Raw genomic sequence first — 18,353 nt, 5'->3', positions numbered from 1 at the left:
CTTGAGCCTTTCCATTTGGGGGGTTCCCAAAAGTGCTAAATCATCTCCAACAAACACAATGTAGGAAAACAAGCCTAATGCTAATTCCAGGCTGCAGGCAAGGCAGCCTCCCCCAGGAATCTCAGTGGGAGGGAAAGAATTAAAAGATGCCAAACATCAGACATGCTGTTTTTGCTTTGAGAGGAGGAGCACGACATTCCAAACATCTGTGAAATCAATGATTCCACGAGAACTTTTCAAGCAAGGATGTTTAATAATGACAATGGCTGGAATGGAAATTCTAGTTGCTTTGATAGCAGGGAGGCTAGATCAAATATTTTACAGATGTTTGGAATGTAGTTTAATCATTTGTAGGGATTTGTGTTTGGGCAACAATGTGTGTATCTAAGAAGTAATGATAAATTTAGTCTGGATTCCCCTCAGAGCAAACATTTTGGCTTTGGGTCTTTTGCAATGATTTCCCCATAGCTAGACCAAATGACTGAAATAGCTCATAGCTGACATGTTTTCACTTGCTCTAGCATTATGTCTGTAAAAACATGTTTATAGTTAAGAAAAAAACAAAGTATTTACTCATCATGGTTTGATACAATTCAAAAATATTCCCAGTTTCAACTCTGTCCTGTGTCACCATCACATACGTCCACAGAGGAGGACGCAAAGTCTGATATCACATTGTTGGCCAGTGAGCGAGTCTGTGTCTCTGCCTGTTTGTTCACTACACTCACACAGTGGTGACCACGCAGATAGAAGCGCAGGGGTTTGGTGGCCCATTCCCCATGAGAGTCAATGCCGATCCGGCTTGCTGAGACCACCTCCCTGAGGTCTGGCTCTTGCGGTCCTATCTGGGTGTCCCTCTCCAGCCACACCTCTGGGTCTGAGGCTAGGTCTCTCCGGTCGAAGCAGCGTGGTATGTCCAGGGCCTGGCACAGCTTTGAGGGACCATTGCATAGCTCCTTGTCCTTCAGGGGCCGGGCCCCCTCCCTCCGCCTGGCTGTCCGCAGCTGCTTCATCAGAGGCAGGCCATGTAGAGGCTCCAGAGCCCGCAGAAGCACGGCAGCACCCTCCCCTAGAGAGAACACACACAGGGCATGATAGAGTGGAGCCATACTGTCTCCTTCCTTTGCCCCTTTTCCAGTGTGAATGAATGGATAATAACATGGTGCAACATATAATATAACGTCTTCAATAATGAGAAACAGTTGAAAAAAGAACTATCGCCTAATGAAAGTAACATGGAGCCTGGGAGATGCAACACTACTTAGTCTCTAATGAGGTGATTTTCCTACAGATAAGGCCAACACACTGAACTTTACTGCGTGTGGTTTTAATGGCAGTTTGGTTTATTAATGGTGGTTTGTTCCACTGCCTTCAGGGTAAGCCTGGCTGTTGTACTGTTTGGTTGTATGGTCTTACCTTGACTGGAAACATTCATACAGAGGTAGATGCCGTAGATGGGGTATACATAGATGGTGCCAGGTTTCATAAACATTGCTGTGTTCCTCTCAGTGCATTTTCCCCCAGCAGAGTGAGAGGCTTTGTCCTCTCCTCCCAGGTAGGCCTCAGTCTCCACCACCCTCCCTCTCAGCTCAGTGCCATCCGCACACCGACGCACCAATACCTTGCAGCACAAACAAGGGATTACCTAAATAAATACTTTCTTTCATGTGTGTCCTCAGTGGGTAAGTCTTCAAATAGTCAACCAATCAGCCTGTTACAAACCCTTAGTAAACTTTTGGAAAAAATTGTGTTTGACCAGATACAATGCTATTTTACAGTAAACAAATTGACAACAGAATTTCAGTGTACTTATAGGGAAGGACACTCAGCAAGCACAGCCCTTACACAAATGACTGATGATTGGCTGAGAGAAATTGATGATAAAATGATTGTGGGGGCTGTCTTGTTAGACTTCAGTGCAGCTTTTGACATTATTGATCAAAGTCTGCTGCTGGAAAAACTGGTGTTATGGCTTTACACCCCCTGCTATAATGTGGATAAAGAGTTGTCTTAATGGAAGCCTATAAAATATAATCCAGTTAGAATCAGGAATTCCCTAGGGTAGCTGTTTAGTCCCCTTGCTTTTTTACTAACTAACTGACTGAGTAAAGCCATAGTTTCAATGTATGCGTATGACTCAACACTATACATGTCAGCTACTACTGAAATGACTGCAACACTCAACAAAGAGCTGCAGTTAGTTTCAGAGTTGGTGGCAAGGAGTAAGTTAGCCCTAAATATTTCTAACACTAAAAGCCTTGTATTTGGAACAAAACACTCACTAAACCCTACACCTCAACTAAATCTTGTAATAAATAATGTGGAAATTGAGCAAGTTGAGATGACTAAACTGATTGGAGTAACACTAGATTGTAAACTGTGTGGCTCAGTTGGTAGAGCATGGTGGTTGCAACGCCAGGGTTGTGGGTTCGATTCCCACGGGGGACCAGTACGGGGGAAAAAAATGTATGAAATGTATGCATTCACTACTGTAAGTCGCTCTGGATAAGAGCGTCTGCTAAATGACTAAAATGTAAATTATCAAAACATATTGATGCAGTAGTAGCTAAGATTGGGAGAAGTCTGTCTTTAATAAAGCGACGCTCTGCCTTCTTAACAAAACTATCAACAAGGCAGGTCCTACAGGCCCTAGTTTTGTCGCACCTTGACTACTGTTCAGTCGTGTGGTCAGGTGCCACAATGAAAATAACTTATGAAAATTGCAATTGGCTCAAAACAGGACAGCACGGCTGGCCCTTGGATGTACAGTTGAAGTCGGAAGTTGACATACACTTAGGTTGGAGTCATTAAAACTCGCTTTTTCAACCACTCCACAAATTTCTTGTTAACAAACTATAGTTTTGGCAAGTCGGTTAGGACATCTACTTTGTGCATGACAAGTAATTTTTCCAACAATTGTTTACAGATTATTTCACTGTATTCAAATTCCAGTGGGTCAGAAGTTTACATACACTAAGTTGACTGTGTCTTTAAACAGCTTAGAAAATTCCAGAAAATGATGTCATGGCTTTAGAAGCTTCTGATAGGCTAATTGACATAATTTGAGTCAATTGGAGGTGTACCTGTGGATGTATTTCAAGACCTACCTTCAAACTCAGTGCCTCTTTGCTTGACATCGTGGGAAAATTAAAAGAAATCAGCCAAGACCTCCACAAGTCTGGTTCATACTTGGGAGCAATTTCCAAAATGCCTGAAGGTACCACGTTCATCTGTACAAACAATAGTACGCAAGTATAAACGCCATGGGACCACGCAGCCATCATACCGCTCAGGAAGGAGACGCGTTCTGTCTCCTAGAGATGAACGTACTTTGGTGCAAAAAGTGCAAATCAATCCCATAACAACAGCAAAGGACCCTGTGAAGATGCTGGAGGAAACAGGTACAAAATTATCTATATTCGCAGTAAAACGAGTCCTATATCGACATAACCTGAAAGGCCGCTCAGCAAGGAAGAAGCCACTGCTCCAAAACCGCCATAAAAAAAGCCAGACTACGGTTTGCAACTGCACATAGGGACAAAGATCGTACTTTTTGGAGAAATGTCCTCTGGTCTGATGAAACAACAATGGAACCGTTTGGCCATAATGACCATTGTTATGTTTGGAGGAAAAAGGGGGAGCCTTGCAAGCCGAAGAACACCATCCCAACTGTGAAGCACGGGGGTGGCAGCATCATGTTGTGGGGGTGATTGGCTGCAGGAGGGACTGGTGCACTTCACAAAATACATGGCATCATGAGGTAGGAAAATTATGTCGATATATTGAAGCAACATCTCAAGACATCAGTCAGGAAGTTAAAGCTTGGTCGCAAATGGGTCTTTCAAATGGACAATGACCCCAAGCATACTTCCAAAGTTGTGGCAAAATGGCTTAAGGACAACAAAGTCAAGGTATTGGAGTGGCCATCACAAAGCCCTGACCTCAATCCTATAGAAAACTTGTGGGCAGAATTCAAAAAGCGTGTGTGAGCAAGGAGGCCTACAAATTTGACTCAGTTACATCAGCTCTGTCAGGAGGAATGGTCCAAAATTCCCCCAACTTATTGTGGGAAGCTTGTGGAAGGCTACCTGAATCATTTGACCCAAGTTAAACAATTTAAAGGCAATGCTACCAAATACTAATTGAGTGTATGTTAACTTCTGACCCATTGGGAATGTGATGAAAGAAATAAAAGCTGAAATAAATCACTCTCTATTATTATTCTGACATTTCACATTCTTAAAATAAAGTGGTGATCCTAACTGACCTAAGACAGGTAGTTTTTACTAGGATTAAATGTCAGGAATTGTGAAAAAAAACTAAGTTTAAATGTATTTGACTAAGGTGTATGTAAACTTCCAACTTCAACTGTACACAGAGAGCTAATATTAATAATATGCATGTCAATCTCTCCTGGCTGAAAGTGGAGGACACATTGACTTCATCACTACCTTTATTTATCAGAGGTATTGACATGTTGAATGCACCGAGCTGTCTGTCTAAACTACTGGCACACAGCTCAGACACCCATGCATACCCCACAAGACATACCGCAAGAGGTCTCTTCACAGTCCCCAAATCCAGAACAGACTATGGGAGGCACACAGTACTACATAGAGCCATGACTACATGGAACTCTATTCAACATCAAGTAACTGACACAAGCAGTAAAATTATATTTTAAAAACATTTAAAAAAACACCTTATGGAACAGCGGGGATTGTGAAGCAACGCAAACATTGGCAGACACATGCATACACACAATAACATACACACTATACATACACGTGGATTTAGTACTGTAGATACGTGGTAGTGGTGGAGTAGGAGCCTGAGAGCACCCGGCGTGTTGTAAAATCTGTGACTGTATTGCAATGTTTTAAAATTGTAGAAACTGCCTTAATTTTGCTGGACCCCAGGAAGAGTAGCTGCTGCTTTGGCAGCAGCTAATGGGGATCCATAATAAATAAAAAAAATCAAGAGGCCATGAGACTCCGCCGAGAAGGCATCTAGTATAGATGGAGCTGGCGGGGGGACAAAGTAGTATAAAGTGAGGTTAATGTGAGAAGGAAAAAAAGATTTCTCTACAAGACAAGTCCTCTCCCATCAGTTGTTTGGATCTCAGTCAGCACCAACTACTCAGAGTCAGAGAGTTTCTTTCAGTGCTGTTGAAAGAAGTCACCATTGAGGAGAGCAATTATTTCAGCATTGAGCAAGGACTGTTCGCAAACCACACTGTTCTGAGGCAGTGTGTGCTGGAAGGCTGGTGGAATGCATGATCACACCGGGGGGGGGAACCAAGCTTCTCTGACAATTAACAACCAGCCCGGAAGCCTTGCCACATGATAATGGCTTTCATACTTTTTATTACAGCCTTCCTGTAAACTGGTCCAGACATAGCTTAATTAAACACAAACATGCACAGGATTCAGCCACTGGAGGGCTTAAAAAGAAGCAGCGTGCAAAGGAGTCATGGCTAAGATTATTAATAGTCACTCTGCATACACAAGCACTTCCTGGCTTTGAAATTTGCTGGTCGTTTGAATGCAAGCACAGTGTTTCTGTTCAGGATTAAAATAGATGACCTTTCCAACTCCTAGTTGCAACAATAATCCTTAGAGGTGACTACAGATTGTTACACCAGATAATCATTTTTCTGTTCCATGAAGTAATCCAACAATATGTACGCTACCATCTTGTCTATTTCAACTCTTCTCTCATTGATCGAGACAGGTGTCTGTTGTTCATGACACGAGCACCTTGGGGTGGACACCAGCCAGTCTCGATCAATGAGAAAATACTTGAAATAGACAAGATGGCGGCGTACACATTGTTGGATTACTTCAGGGAGCAAATAAAGTTCAATCACATTATCTGGTATAACAATCTGTAGCTATATCAGAGGTAGACATTACTCCACAAAGAGCCCCCTTCCCATCACGAGGGCTGCCCTAGTCATAAGCCTATCTACTGTTATAATCTGTATCTGATCAAGGGTTATTCAACAGCGGTTTGGGTTACAATGATGTTTGATTCTAGGGAACGTACCTTGCCCAGGAATGCTTTAGCTAAACTTATACAGGGCTGGTTGAAGAACTCTTCTCCAAGCCTTTGGGGGTCCCCCTCCTTGGAGAAATACTGACTCTTCACTGTCCCTGGTTTGACATCATCAACATCACCGCTCTCAAGGTCACGGACGGTAGACCTCACCTGTCTCAGTGACACGCCCCTCTTTACTTGGTCCTCGGTCTCCGGTACGGATATTTGCGTCCTCTTTCGCCCTGACATGCTACATTGCTTGATGTACCCGAGCTTGTAATCGAGTAAAAATAGCTACCTAGCCAGATATACTTATAACGCTTTCATCTGTGACCTAGCTTGTTAACTAAAAGCATTAGCTAGCTAGTCAGTCTTTTTGTTTTGTTGAAACGATGTAGGGTTGTTGAGGCACATTTATGTTAGCCAGAACATACAGGCCTATTCAGTATGCAACATCAATAATGTCCGTTTCCTATGTATTCCTCTGAAATTGGTTTTGCACCCACAAATTATTTGTTATAGAAAATATTTGTCAAAAGCCGGTTTGGCTTGCTAGTTAGCTAGCTGTATCGCTTGGGATGCTGGGACTTCTGCTGCGTTGATAACTAAGTGGGAAGGTGGTAATTACATGTTGTGAAGTCGTAAATACAAGTTGGGTGCATTCACGTGCTTTGAACTTGTTGAGAAACGCCGATTGGCTCACGTCAACCATCGACAAAAAGTAATCATGCTCGCAAGCAAATTATAGTGATAAAATTTTTTTTTTTTAATTAATAGATTGCTTTCTATAAATACTATTTTGTTGATGCATTTTACTGCCGAAAATGCTGTTATTGAGACCGTTTCCTTAATATGTGACGTCAGAGTTCAGCATGTGTGAGAAATCGGAACTCGGAGATGGTACACGAGTTTACCACTAGTAATTACCAGTTGGAGGTTTGTTCCACTGGATTTTTACCAGTGTGGTAAATACCAGCTGCACACTTGGTTATAAACGCAGCATTTTCTTTTGACTCCTCTTAAAGGGACCACACACATCAGATGAACAAATTCAATCCAAAAATGTACTTATAAAATGTGCTCTCTTATATAGAGAATTTTATTTATGTGAAGTAAATTATATGATTGAATGGTGGGGGAAAATATGTTCTAATTTCCACTTCTTTTTCTCATTCTACTTCTTTATTTTCTCTTTTTTTCTTACATCAACTCACAAAAGAAAATCACTATTTAGGCTACCTTAGCTACATTAACAAGTGGTTGTGCAATTATAAATTGTAAATCTATGCTTACAGGCACAGCCGATCACAGTCACGTACAGGGGACCTATAGGGGATGTTTCAAATTAGTGACTTGACCTTTGTGTAAACCTAGGATGATTGTTGAGTTTCCCTTCACAATTTCTCTTTGTTCACAGTGAATACTTTCCAGCTGTGTTGCTTGGACTGCCAGCGAGACTCAAAGCAGGTGACTGGGGGGGTGGATTCACAGTGACATCAGATTGTGTCAGCTTCCTGTTATTTTATGAATATTTTGTCTTGGCCATGGCTGAATGAGAATATGTCTGTTAGCTGATCCTGATAGGGTAATGGCCTTTGTCTGCTTACATTCATAACATTCATAGTTATTGACCCATGCCAAAGTTATTTCAACATTTTTTTGTGGTTTGTTGAACACATTCCATGGATTTCACTTCACACTGCACACATTTAGAGCATCTGGATGGTTCCCTAGAGATGGCATTTCACTTTGCTACTCTCAATTTGATTTTCTTTTAAAATTATCTCAATCTAAACATTACAAAACATTAAGAAAACCTTCCTAATATTGAGTTGTACAATCTCCAAGGGGCATTTCGTACTGCATGTAGTAAACCTGGGTCCACTCTCTTTCTGCCTTCTCATTTGACACAGCTTCATTAGGAAAACAGTGCTGGTCTAATAAGCGGATATAAATAGTTCTGATGTTCTCGTGCCTGCCCGCCCGTGCCCAGGAAAAGGGCTGTCTGCACCAGGCAGCTTGGCCCCAGGCTGTGTTGACCAATATGCCAGTCTGGCCGTCTATAACAGAATGTGACACGAGCGTGAACACAGCATGGCACACTGGGAATGAAGTACAGTACAGCAGTCTGTCCATTATCCTCATGTTTAAAATGTTTTTGTGACACAACAGTTTAGGAGGCCTTTCAGAGGTAGTGATATGAAATTAGCTATTATTTTTGAATGTGCCATAGTGTTTCATAGTCAGGCGGTACGGTCCGGTACGGCGTCCCAGCAAAATAAATAGTGGAAGTACACCAGACCGCTAAAACATGAGCCTATTACATAATTAAAACAAAATGTCAACAAAACTGTATGCTTATTACACCCCTTTTTTATCACGGAAGATAGAGGCATGAAAAATGAGGGAATGGACTTGAAAACGTGTGGTAGCCTATAGCCTACGCTCCAGAATGCGATGTGGTTCGATGAGAACACTGACGTTTTGGCAAGGCAGAGATGAGTGGGCGACACCGAGACACGCACGGACAGCAGTGGATGCATCAGTTCTGGCCTAATGACAGATGTCTCTTTCCTTTCACCACCGTTTGGAGGCTGGAAATATGTTGCAAGTGAATGAACGTGCACTGGTAGCCTAGTAGAGGAGCCCTTTGAAGTGATTATTTGACAATCAGATGAAAACACCATGACTGGTTGTGTTTATGCCACAATAAAAGGTAATAAATTTTAAATTATTCATCTTTATGAATAGGCCCACAGAGATCCTATTGAATTAATAGGGATTCTATATGTAATTCTATGATTAGCCCCATAAAATGTTTGGTGCAGGCCTATGAGTTCCAGTACAGGGAAGAAATTAATTATACTTTCAGCCTACCTCCCACTTTCAGTATTACTCACTGAAACTGCCTGCAATAATAACAATTCTAGAAAATAGAAACAGCAGATGATTTGAGAAAGATGTTGTGCAGGGTGATGCAGGGTTACGATGCAGGGTCACTTTCCACTCCCGTTTTGGCTTTCACACTCTTCTAGGACTTAACTTTGTAGGATGAGAGTGGGCCCCATGTTGGCCAGGTTTGCTTGACATTGTGTGATGGTTAGTAACTCTGATGGGATTGACAGACTTTGGGGTTTCTAGCTTGGTCCCCCTTGCCTCTCCCTTCTGTACGGTTCTGTCATCAGCACCAGCCAGACGTGCTCCCAGCCGCCTGGTCTACCGACCTTCTCCTCCTGCTCCCCAAACACAGCCTGCTCAGCTGCTCTAAACCAGCACAGGAACACAGAAGTAGAGGGGAACATGGTTCAGTGACAGGCCCCTCTGAAGCCTTTCCAAGGCAGGCCTCTTGCACTTAAGGGAGAGGGAAGTGGTCACAGTCTGTTACCAAGCAACAGGCTGCTAGGATCAAGCTGGAGAAGAGGGAGAGAAGACCCAGGGCTGAAGGCGGTTACTGCACCTCCTAGAAAACAAGTCCATTTAAACCAGTTGTCAGTCAACTGTCAGGCCTATCATCTGTTGTGAGGCTGATAGACTGGGAGATGTGGAGATGTGTGGCCTTAAGGACTAGGTTTATTTACGCTAGCCCATATCGTAGTTGATCAAATTATGGGAGATAAGTGATCTTGGACTAGCAGTGTATGTTCTTAATTACATCTTTCCACATATTAAGGCTGGCCTTTCTCTCTAGTTTTGGTCTGTTGTCACTCCTGAGAAATGATACTGTATATTTCAATCGGAGAAATGCAATGCATGCTTGGGTGGTGATGTACTAACTGCTGATCTCTGCACCCCAGCAGTGCCTCCCTGTGTGGATCAGTCAGTCAGTAAAAAGTTTTGGAGGCCTGCCAGAGACAGCAGTGTGCTTGTGGAGTAGTGGTCTTATGTGTAAGCATGGCAGAAATAGGTGAAGGGCACGCATGAAGTTGCCAGTGGGGGTAAGTTGATATCAGTAACTTAAGGATGGCATAAACATTCCCAGATCTAATATTTGCATGGCTCGTTTTTATGATGTCATGGCAGCTGTCCTGTAGTACTTTTATCACTTGCTCTTGTGTGACCAAGTGATCTAATGGTCCACAGTTAGAAGATATGTGGAGATCTGATTGGTTTTATTGATTTATCATCGTTATCAAGAACTTTGATTTTATTATCTCTCAATAATTTGGGAATGTATACTGGGCAATTCCACGGTAATGGAATAACTGAATGACACTTTGATTATTCACTTTAATAGTATGCCAAACAAAAACCATTGATTGCAAAGTTAAACAAACCATACAACTCTATGCACAAGGACTAGTTTTAACAATTTCCACTGAAAATTGTACAAAAACAGACTTACTCAAACAGTTCAGATGTAAAGTTTGGTAACCGAATGATGGTAAAATTTCCCTCAGTTTATGTGACGTTTTCCAAACTCCCTGTTAAATGTTTACTCTGAATTAAGATTCAAAGATGTCTGCAGAAAGAATAGGGTGTCAGCTATGATAAAACACCTTTTGGTTATTGAACTACAGTAAATGAAGTTGATTAACATGTGGTTAGAGAACGATGGTAACAGAATGACATCATGGGTCCCTGATCTATACTATACAGAAAGGCTTAATTATGAATGTCATTCTCTTTATGGTGATGTATCCTTATTAAGTACACAAAGGTAGAAAAATGGAATGACCTTTGCATGTTTGGGTATTATTCTACACACTGGCTATTATTCGAATGAGCTCCTCTCCGAAACATAACCAAATTTGGTTTGACCGGACCAAATCTGGACCAATCATAGATGTCTATGTTTCACAAGTTTGGACGTCAAAGTACAGCACAGTAGAGAACAGTATAGTACAGTAGACTAGAGTAGAGTTCGGTACAGGACAGATCAGTAGAGTAGATTAGAGTTCATTACAATACAGTATAGTTCAGTAAAGTACAGTGCAATACAGTAAATCATGCTGTACTCTAGGGTGCTATACTGTACTGTGCTGTTCAAACTTGTGAAACAGAAATCTATGATTGGTTCAGATTTGGACTGACCAAATTTCAAAAAGTAATCAGACCCCTTGACTTTTTCAACAACAAAAAAATACATTACAGCCTTATTCTAAAATGGATTAAATCGTATTTTTCCCCTCATCAATCTACACACAATACCCCGTAATGACAAAGCAAAAACAGGTTTTTAGACATTTCTGCAAATCTATTAAAAATAAAAACTGAAATATGACATTTACATAAGTATTCAGACCCTTTACTCAGTACTTTGCTGAAGCACCTTTGGCAGCGATTACAGCCTCGAGTCTTCTTGGGTATGACGCTATAAGCTTGGCACACCCATTCTTCTCTGCAGATCCTATCAAGCTCTGTCAGGTTGGATGGGGAGCGTTGCTGTATAGCTATTTTCAGGTCTCTCCAGAGATGTTCGATCGGGTTCAAGTCTGGGCTCTGGCTGGGCCACTAAAGGACATTCAGAGACTTGTCCCGAAGCCACTACTGCGTTGTCTTGGCTGTGTGCTTAGGGTCGTTGTCCTGTTGGAAGGTGAACCTTCACCCCAGTCTGAGGTCCTGAGCGCTCTGGAGCAGGTTTTCATCAAGGATCTCTCTGTACTTTGCTCTGTTCATCTTTCCCTCGATCCTGACTAGTCTCCCAGTCCCTGCCGCTGAAAAACAGCCCCACAGCATGACGCTCCACCAACATGCTTCACCGTAGGGATGGTGCCAGGTTTCCTCCAGATGTGACGTTTGGCATTCAGGCCAAAGAGTTCAATCTTGGTTTCATCAGACCAGAGAGTCTTGTTTCTCATGGTCTGAGAGTCCTTTAGGTGCCTTTTGGCAAACTCCAAGCGTGCTGTCATATGCCTTTTACCGAGGAGTGGCCTCCGTCTGGCCACTCAACCATAAAGGCCTGATTGGTGGAATGCTGCAGAGATGGTTGTCCTTCTGTAAGGTTCTCCCATCTCCACAGAGGAACTCTGGAGCTCTGTCAGAGTGACCATCGGGTTCTTAGTCACCTCCCTGACCAAGGCCCTTCTCCCCCGATTGCTCAGTTTGGCCGGGTGGCCAGCTATAGGAAGAGTCTTGGTGTTTTTAAACTTCTTCCATTTTGGCACCTTTCCCCAGATCTGTGCCTCGACACAATCCTGTCTCGGAGTTCTACAGATAATTCCTTCGACCTCATGACTTGGTTTTTGCTCTAACATGCACTGTCAACTGTGGGACCTTATATAGACAGGTGTGTGCAAATCATGTCCAATCAATTGAATTTACCACAGGTGGACTCCAATCAAGTTGTAGAAACATCTCAAGGATGATCAATGGAAACAGGATGCACCTGAGCTCAATTTCGAGTCTCATAGCAAAGGATCTGAATACGTATGTAAATAAGGTATTTCTTAAAAAATAATAATAATAATTATACATTTGCAAAAAATTCTAAAAACCTGTTTTCGCTTTGTCATTATGGGGGTATTGTGTGTATATTGATGAGGAACATTTTTTATTTAATCCATTTTAGAATAAGGTTGTAACGTAACAAAATGTGGAAATAGGGAAGGGGTCTGAATACTTTCTGAATGCACTGTATGCCCTAATTTCTAAAACACAGACTCTTAGCTTTCATTTGACACCAAATTTAAATGCTCATATGAACTTCACATGTTAGTGCTCATAGTGTTTTTTTTTTTTTTTACATGGAAATGCCCTACTTTTTTATGTGGCGATAGAGAAAAGGGTAGCTGGTCATTATCCAAAAATAACAGAGAGCGCAACCATTTTTGAGTACGTCAATTCCTTGCCTTTAGTACTTTGAGTACATCAACATTGCAAATCAAACACTTCTATGCCTTGAGGGCAGCATGTTGAAGTTATTGGAAGATCATGTGTGGCCAATGTGGAAACCAGGTGTCCTTTAATTCCTATTGGCGACAAGTCTGTGACTGACTGATGGTGAGCCGAGGTGGAAGCCAGACACAAACCCCCAGGGCAGCTCTGGTAGTAGAGGCCAGGGATGGTTGGATGACTCTGTCATATATCTGATCTGATGGTCTGGCTGAGGCCATCGTTGCCATGCTCTGGCTCTATCTGTTGGCTCGGTTATCTGTGTTTCCTGTGACTGTCAGCAGTGTGGATGGGCTCTGGGCCGGGCCTGGCAGCTTGGCAGTGCCACTGATGAGTTAAATGGGCTGGGTGGGTAGTGGTGGGTAGAGCTTGGCTGTCCTTTTGAATTCTGGCCTTCTTTCATCTCTGAGGTGAACATAGCTATGACGATGCTTCTCTGCAGGGACGCCAATGACCTGTCTGTGATGCACAGATGGTTGGTCTCCATACAACAACCAGAATGCATCAGCCAGCGCAAGGCAGCACAGGCTGTCGAAATATCTTATAGCACTGTGACTCATAGCCCCCTAATTGCACTGAACACACATAAATGCAACATGTAAAGTGCTGGTCCCATGTTTCATGAGCTGAAATAAAAGATCCCAGAAATGTTCCATACTGTATGCACAAAAATATTCCCCTTCACAAGGTGCACCTGTGTAATGATCATGATGTTTAATCAGCTTCTAGATATGCCACACCTGTCAGGTGGATGGATTATCTTGGCAAAGGAGAAATGCTCACTACCAGGGATGTAAACACATTTGTGCACAACATTTGAGAGAAATAAGCTTTTTGTGCGTATGGAACATTTCTGGGATCTTTTATTTCAGCTCATGAAACATGGGACCAACACTTTAGATGTTGCGTTTATATTTTTGTTCAGTATACTTTGAATTTACTCAAGCATATTTGAAGCCACTAACCAATCATAAAGCCATAACATGAGGGTTGTATTCTAGTCCATTAAGGATACAGAATACAAATACATTTTTGTTTTCCATTGAAAAAGGTTTTGCTACGGTGTGCCCTACTGAACATGACCCAGGAGGAATTCACTCTGACCCACCAGTGACTTCTGACACAGCATTTAGGAAATAATTTGCTTGCTGTTTAAAAAGGTGTTTGGAAGATGTATTGCTCTCATAGAAATCCCCTGAAGCTGTCGATGCAGGCATCTCTGTAAGACAACATATTAACTGTGCTTTCACATGGTGCGATATGTAATGATTTACCTATTAAATGTTTTAAACAGACAGATGGCAACCCTCTCATGTTTCAGTGGAGCACCTGCTTGGCTTAGTGTGCTCAGTGTACCACACCAAGGAGAAGGAGCAAAGCCATACTGTTTGGGAGTATTAAATCCTGCATGCTTTTCATTAGGCTTCCCCCTATGCCAAATGTATATTATCTTCATACTACACTGAACAAAAATATAAATACAACATGTAAAGTGTTGTTTCATGAGCTCAGAAATTTTCCATACGCACAAAAATCTTATTTATCTCAAATTTTGGCCAGAAACTTGATTACATCCCTGTCAGTGAGCATTTCTCCTTTGCCAAGATAATATATCCACCTGACAGGTGTGGCATATCAAGAAGCTGATTAAACAGCTTGATCATTACACAGGTGCAACTTGTGCTGGGGACAATGAAAGGCCACTAAAATGTGCAGTTTTGTCACACAACACAATGCCACAGATGTCTCAAGTTTTGAGGTAGCGTGCAATTGGCATGCTGACTGCAGGAATGTCCACCAGAGCTGTTTCCAGGTAATTTAATGTCAATTTCTCTACCATAAACCACCTCCAATGTCATTTTAGAGATTTTTGCAGTCCGTCCAACCGGCCTCACAACCGCAGACCACATGCAACCACACCAGCCCAGGACCTCCACATCCAGCTTCTTCACCTGCGGGATCGTCTGAGTCCAGCCACCCAGATGGCTGATAAAACTGTGGGTATGTACAACTGAAGAATTGCTGCACAAACTGTCAGAAGCAGTCTCAGGGAAGCTCATCTGCGTGCTCTTTGTCCTCACCAGGGTCTTGACCTGACTGTAACCGATTTCAGTGGGCAAATGCTCACCTTCGATGTCCACTGACACGCTGGAGAAGTGTGCTCTTCACAGATGTATCCTGGTTTAAACTGTACTAGACAGATGGCATTGTGTGGGTGAGTGGTTTGCTGATGTCAACGTTGTGAACAGAGTGCCCCATGGTGGCAGTGGGGTTACGGTGTGGGCAGGCATAAGCTACGGACAATGAACACTATTGCATTTTATCTATGGCAATTTGAATGCACAGAGATACCGTGACAAGATCCTGAGGCTCATTGTTGTGCCGTTCATCCGCAGCCATCACCTCATGTTTCAGCATGATAATGCATGGCCCCATGTCACAAGGATCTGTACACAATTCCTCAAAGCTGAAAATCTCCCAGTTCTTCCATGGCCTACATCCTCACACATTAAGCATGTTTGGGATGCTTTGGATCGATGTGTACGACAGTGTGTTCTAGTTCCCGCCAATATCCAGCAACTTCGCACAGCCATTGAAGAGGACTGTTACAACATTCCACAGGCCACAATCAATAGCCTGATCAACTCTATGCGAAGGAGGTTAACTCTTTTGTTTTTGTTTTTATGCAGAGGCTATTGGCTACATGGTGGTTTTCTGATGCACTCCCCTACCTTTTTTTAAATGGTATCTGTGACCAACAGATGCATATCTCTATTCCCATTCATGTGAAATCCAAAGATAAGGGCCTAATGCATTTATTTGAATTGACTGATTTCCTTATATGAAATATTTGAAATTGTTGCATTTATATTTTTGTTCAGTGTATTAACTCTCTCCACAGCAGCCCATCATCCCTCACGTTACTCTTTAAGGACAACCACCATGAATTAAGCACGGCCATAACCCATTTAGAAGAGCAGAGAGCCGACTAACAGTACACAGACCTGAAGCCAACGTTAGACTCAAAGGAACTATGATGAAAATAGCTGCTGCAGTACCACACAATGTAAATAAATCATAACTAAACCCTAACATGAAGTTTTAAAGCAAGTAGCCACAACTTTAGAACACAGTGTTTTCTGACCCTGCCTCTTCTGTTCGCCTCACTGAACTTTTGCTAAATTTAACCTGATATCTCTGTCAGCTGACAAGCAGATCCAAGCGTTACTAATCAGAGGCTCCATAGTCCTGCACTACTGTACTCTAGTTTTCCCTCCTCTTTCTCTCTCTCTCTCACACGCTGTCTCGCTCTCGTGCGCTGCCTCTCTTTGAATATTGTAAATCACAGAGTATTGGTGGTTTCATTCAGTTAGTAGTGGCTTAAAATGTTTATTTTGCTACAGCGGCAGGTCAATGGCATGCTTGCTGCTTCTTCTTGGTTGGATAGACTTGCATTCTTCAGGGGACAAAAGGGACTGCAGCTGAGTGAATCAGTGCTTCAGAGAGAAATGCTGGAAACATTTAATTGAATTCTAATATTCTCTTCCCTCTGCTCAAGCACTTGAGCAGTAATGTATTTAGGTTTCTCTCCATCAAATAGGTACATTGATTCTACATTGAAAGGGTGGTGTCATGTTTTACTGAATTAAACTATAGTTGACATACTGCCAAAAAATGTAGTATGTCTTTCACAAATGCTGTTTGCTTAGGATCATAGTCTGTTTTCTGTGTTTGAAGTGGTTCTCCATACTGTTATTCAGCTACAGAAGCAGTTGCGGCTACCCAAGTGATTTTGTCACAATCTTATCTACAGCTACCTGTTTGTTTCAGTTGGCATCAGACTTCTTCTTCAGAACATTCTATGGATTCTGTGTTCTCTACAGCTCTCAATCACCTTTATCAGCAATCCAGTCTTGAGTTGATATTTCACCTGTTAATGAGAAACAGTCACTGAGGTCTCTTGTTACTAATTGATGAGAAGAAGCCATATGCGAGGCCTTTGGATGACGGCAGAGCCTAATCTTCATCTGCCTCCTCTCTGTTTTGATGGGATTAATATTTAATAGATGATCATGAATGTTTCACGCGACTCCTTTCTTGTGTGGCGCAACAGAGGTGTCAGGTGGGCGCAGATCCTCAGTGGGAGGGAGAGGCAGGATTACCGCTCAACAAGTGTCTCCGAGAGGCCCCTGGCTGGCCTCTCGGAGGTTGAAAGAGAATTCTGAAAAGAGTTGAAAGACCTGTAATGGAAGAGGAGAAAAAGACAAATGAAATGACTAAAGACCCTATGCTGTCACTGGAGCTGCATAATACTGATCCTTAGTCACTGTTTAACATGTGGTTGTGGTTTTACAACTTAACTGTATGTGCAGATATGGCTTAAATCAGGTTTGTTGGCCTACCGTGCTCAATAACGACAAAATATTAATATCACCTTGCAAGCTTCTCAAACAATATTATAAGCAAAACACACAAGCATATGTTGCTCCCAGATAATAGTAATTGTAATATGTAATATGCTTCATTGATTGAGCGAGCGAGGCCATAGTTTTAGAAGGAGGATGTTTTCACAGAAAGGGGCCTCTCCCCCTGACCATTGAGTTTCTTGGTGTAGCCTGATAACAGCGTCCTTGTCTCCAGTCACACCTGCAGCCCTCCTGTTAAACAACAGCCATTAGGCCAGGCAGGCAGGTGGGGGAAGCAAGGCTGTCTGCAGCCCACAGTCGGCTGCTAGTGCTCTGATCATAGCTAGGGAATCACATTCTGTGTGCCTGCAGCCAAAACAGTTTTTTGTTTGTTCTTTATTTTACCCCTATGACTCTTTTGGAAGCCTCACTCTGCTCTACTTATCCAGCTGCTCAATGTGAGAATGGGATGGATGGTTTTCTCCTTGTTTGATTGTTTGATCTGAATGCAACCTGCGGCTGCTTCGTTTGTATTCTTCATGTCTATTATTAATGTGTTATAAACTGTGAGAATGTGAGATTTCATTGGGTTGGAATTCAATATACAGTATAAAGTACCAGTCAAAAGTTTGGACACACCTACTCATTCAAAGGTTTTTCTTTATTTTTACTATTTTCTACATTGTAGAATAATAGCGAAGACATCAAATCTATGAAATAACACATATGGAATCATGTAGCAACAGTCTTGAAGGAGTTCCCACAAATGCAGAGCACTTGTTGGCTGCTTTTCCTTCACTCTGCGGTCCAACTCATCCCAAACCATCTCAACTGGTTTGAGGTCGGGTGATTGTGGAGGCCATGTCATTTGATGCAGGACTCCATCACTCTTCTTGGTCAAATAGCCCGTACACAGGCTGGAGGTGTGTTTTAGGTCATTGTCCTGTGGAAAAACAAATGATAGTCCCATTATGCGCAAACCAGATGGGCTGGCGTATCACTGCAGAATGCTGTGGTAGCCATGCTGGTTAAGTGTGCCTTGAATTCTAAATAAATCACTGACAGTGTCACCAGAAG

The 18,353-nt window shown here is 42.4% G+C and overlaps 1 protein-coding gene across 2 annotated transcripts; it reads right to left on the bottom strand.

The window, feature by feature from the left end:
* Nucleotides 1–523: 523 nt before the first annotated feature.
* LOC115198932 (DNA-3-methyladenine glycosylase-like) lies at nt 524–6,760 on the bottom strand. Of its 2 annotated transcripts, none has more exons than XM_029761365.1 (3): nt 6,049–6,760; nt 1,417–1,621; nt 524–1,069 (listed from the first exon to the last, which is right to left on the bottom strand). In XM_029761365.1, the coding sequence occupies exons 1-3, from the start codon at nt 6,286–6,288 to the stop codon at nt 612–614; spliced, it is 903 nt and encodes a 300-aa protein (XP_029617225.1). In that variant the 5' UTR covers nt 6,289–6,760; the 3' UTR covers nt 524–611. The 2 variants fall into 2 exon arrangements, with proteins under 2 accessions (XP_029617225.1, XP_029617232.1); XM_029761372.1 differs by having other exon boundaries at nt 6,211–6,760.
* Nucleotides 6,761–18,353: the final 11,593 nt, after the last annotated feature.

The sequence above is a fragment of the Salmo trutta genome, chromosome 1 (genome assembly GCF_901001165.1).
Source record: "Salmo trutta chromosome 1, fSalTru1.1, whole genome shotgun sequence".
Classification (NCBI taxonomy): domain Eukaryota; kingdom Metazoa; phylum Chordata; class Actinopteri; order Salmoniformes; family Salmonidae; genus Salmo; species Salmo trutta.
This window is presented reverse-complemented; position numbering and strand designations above follow the sequence as displayed.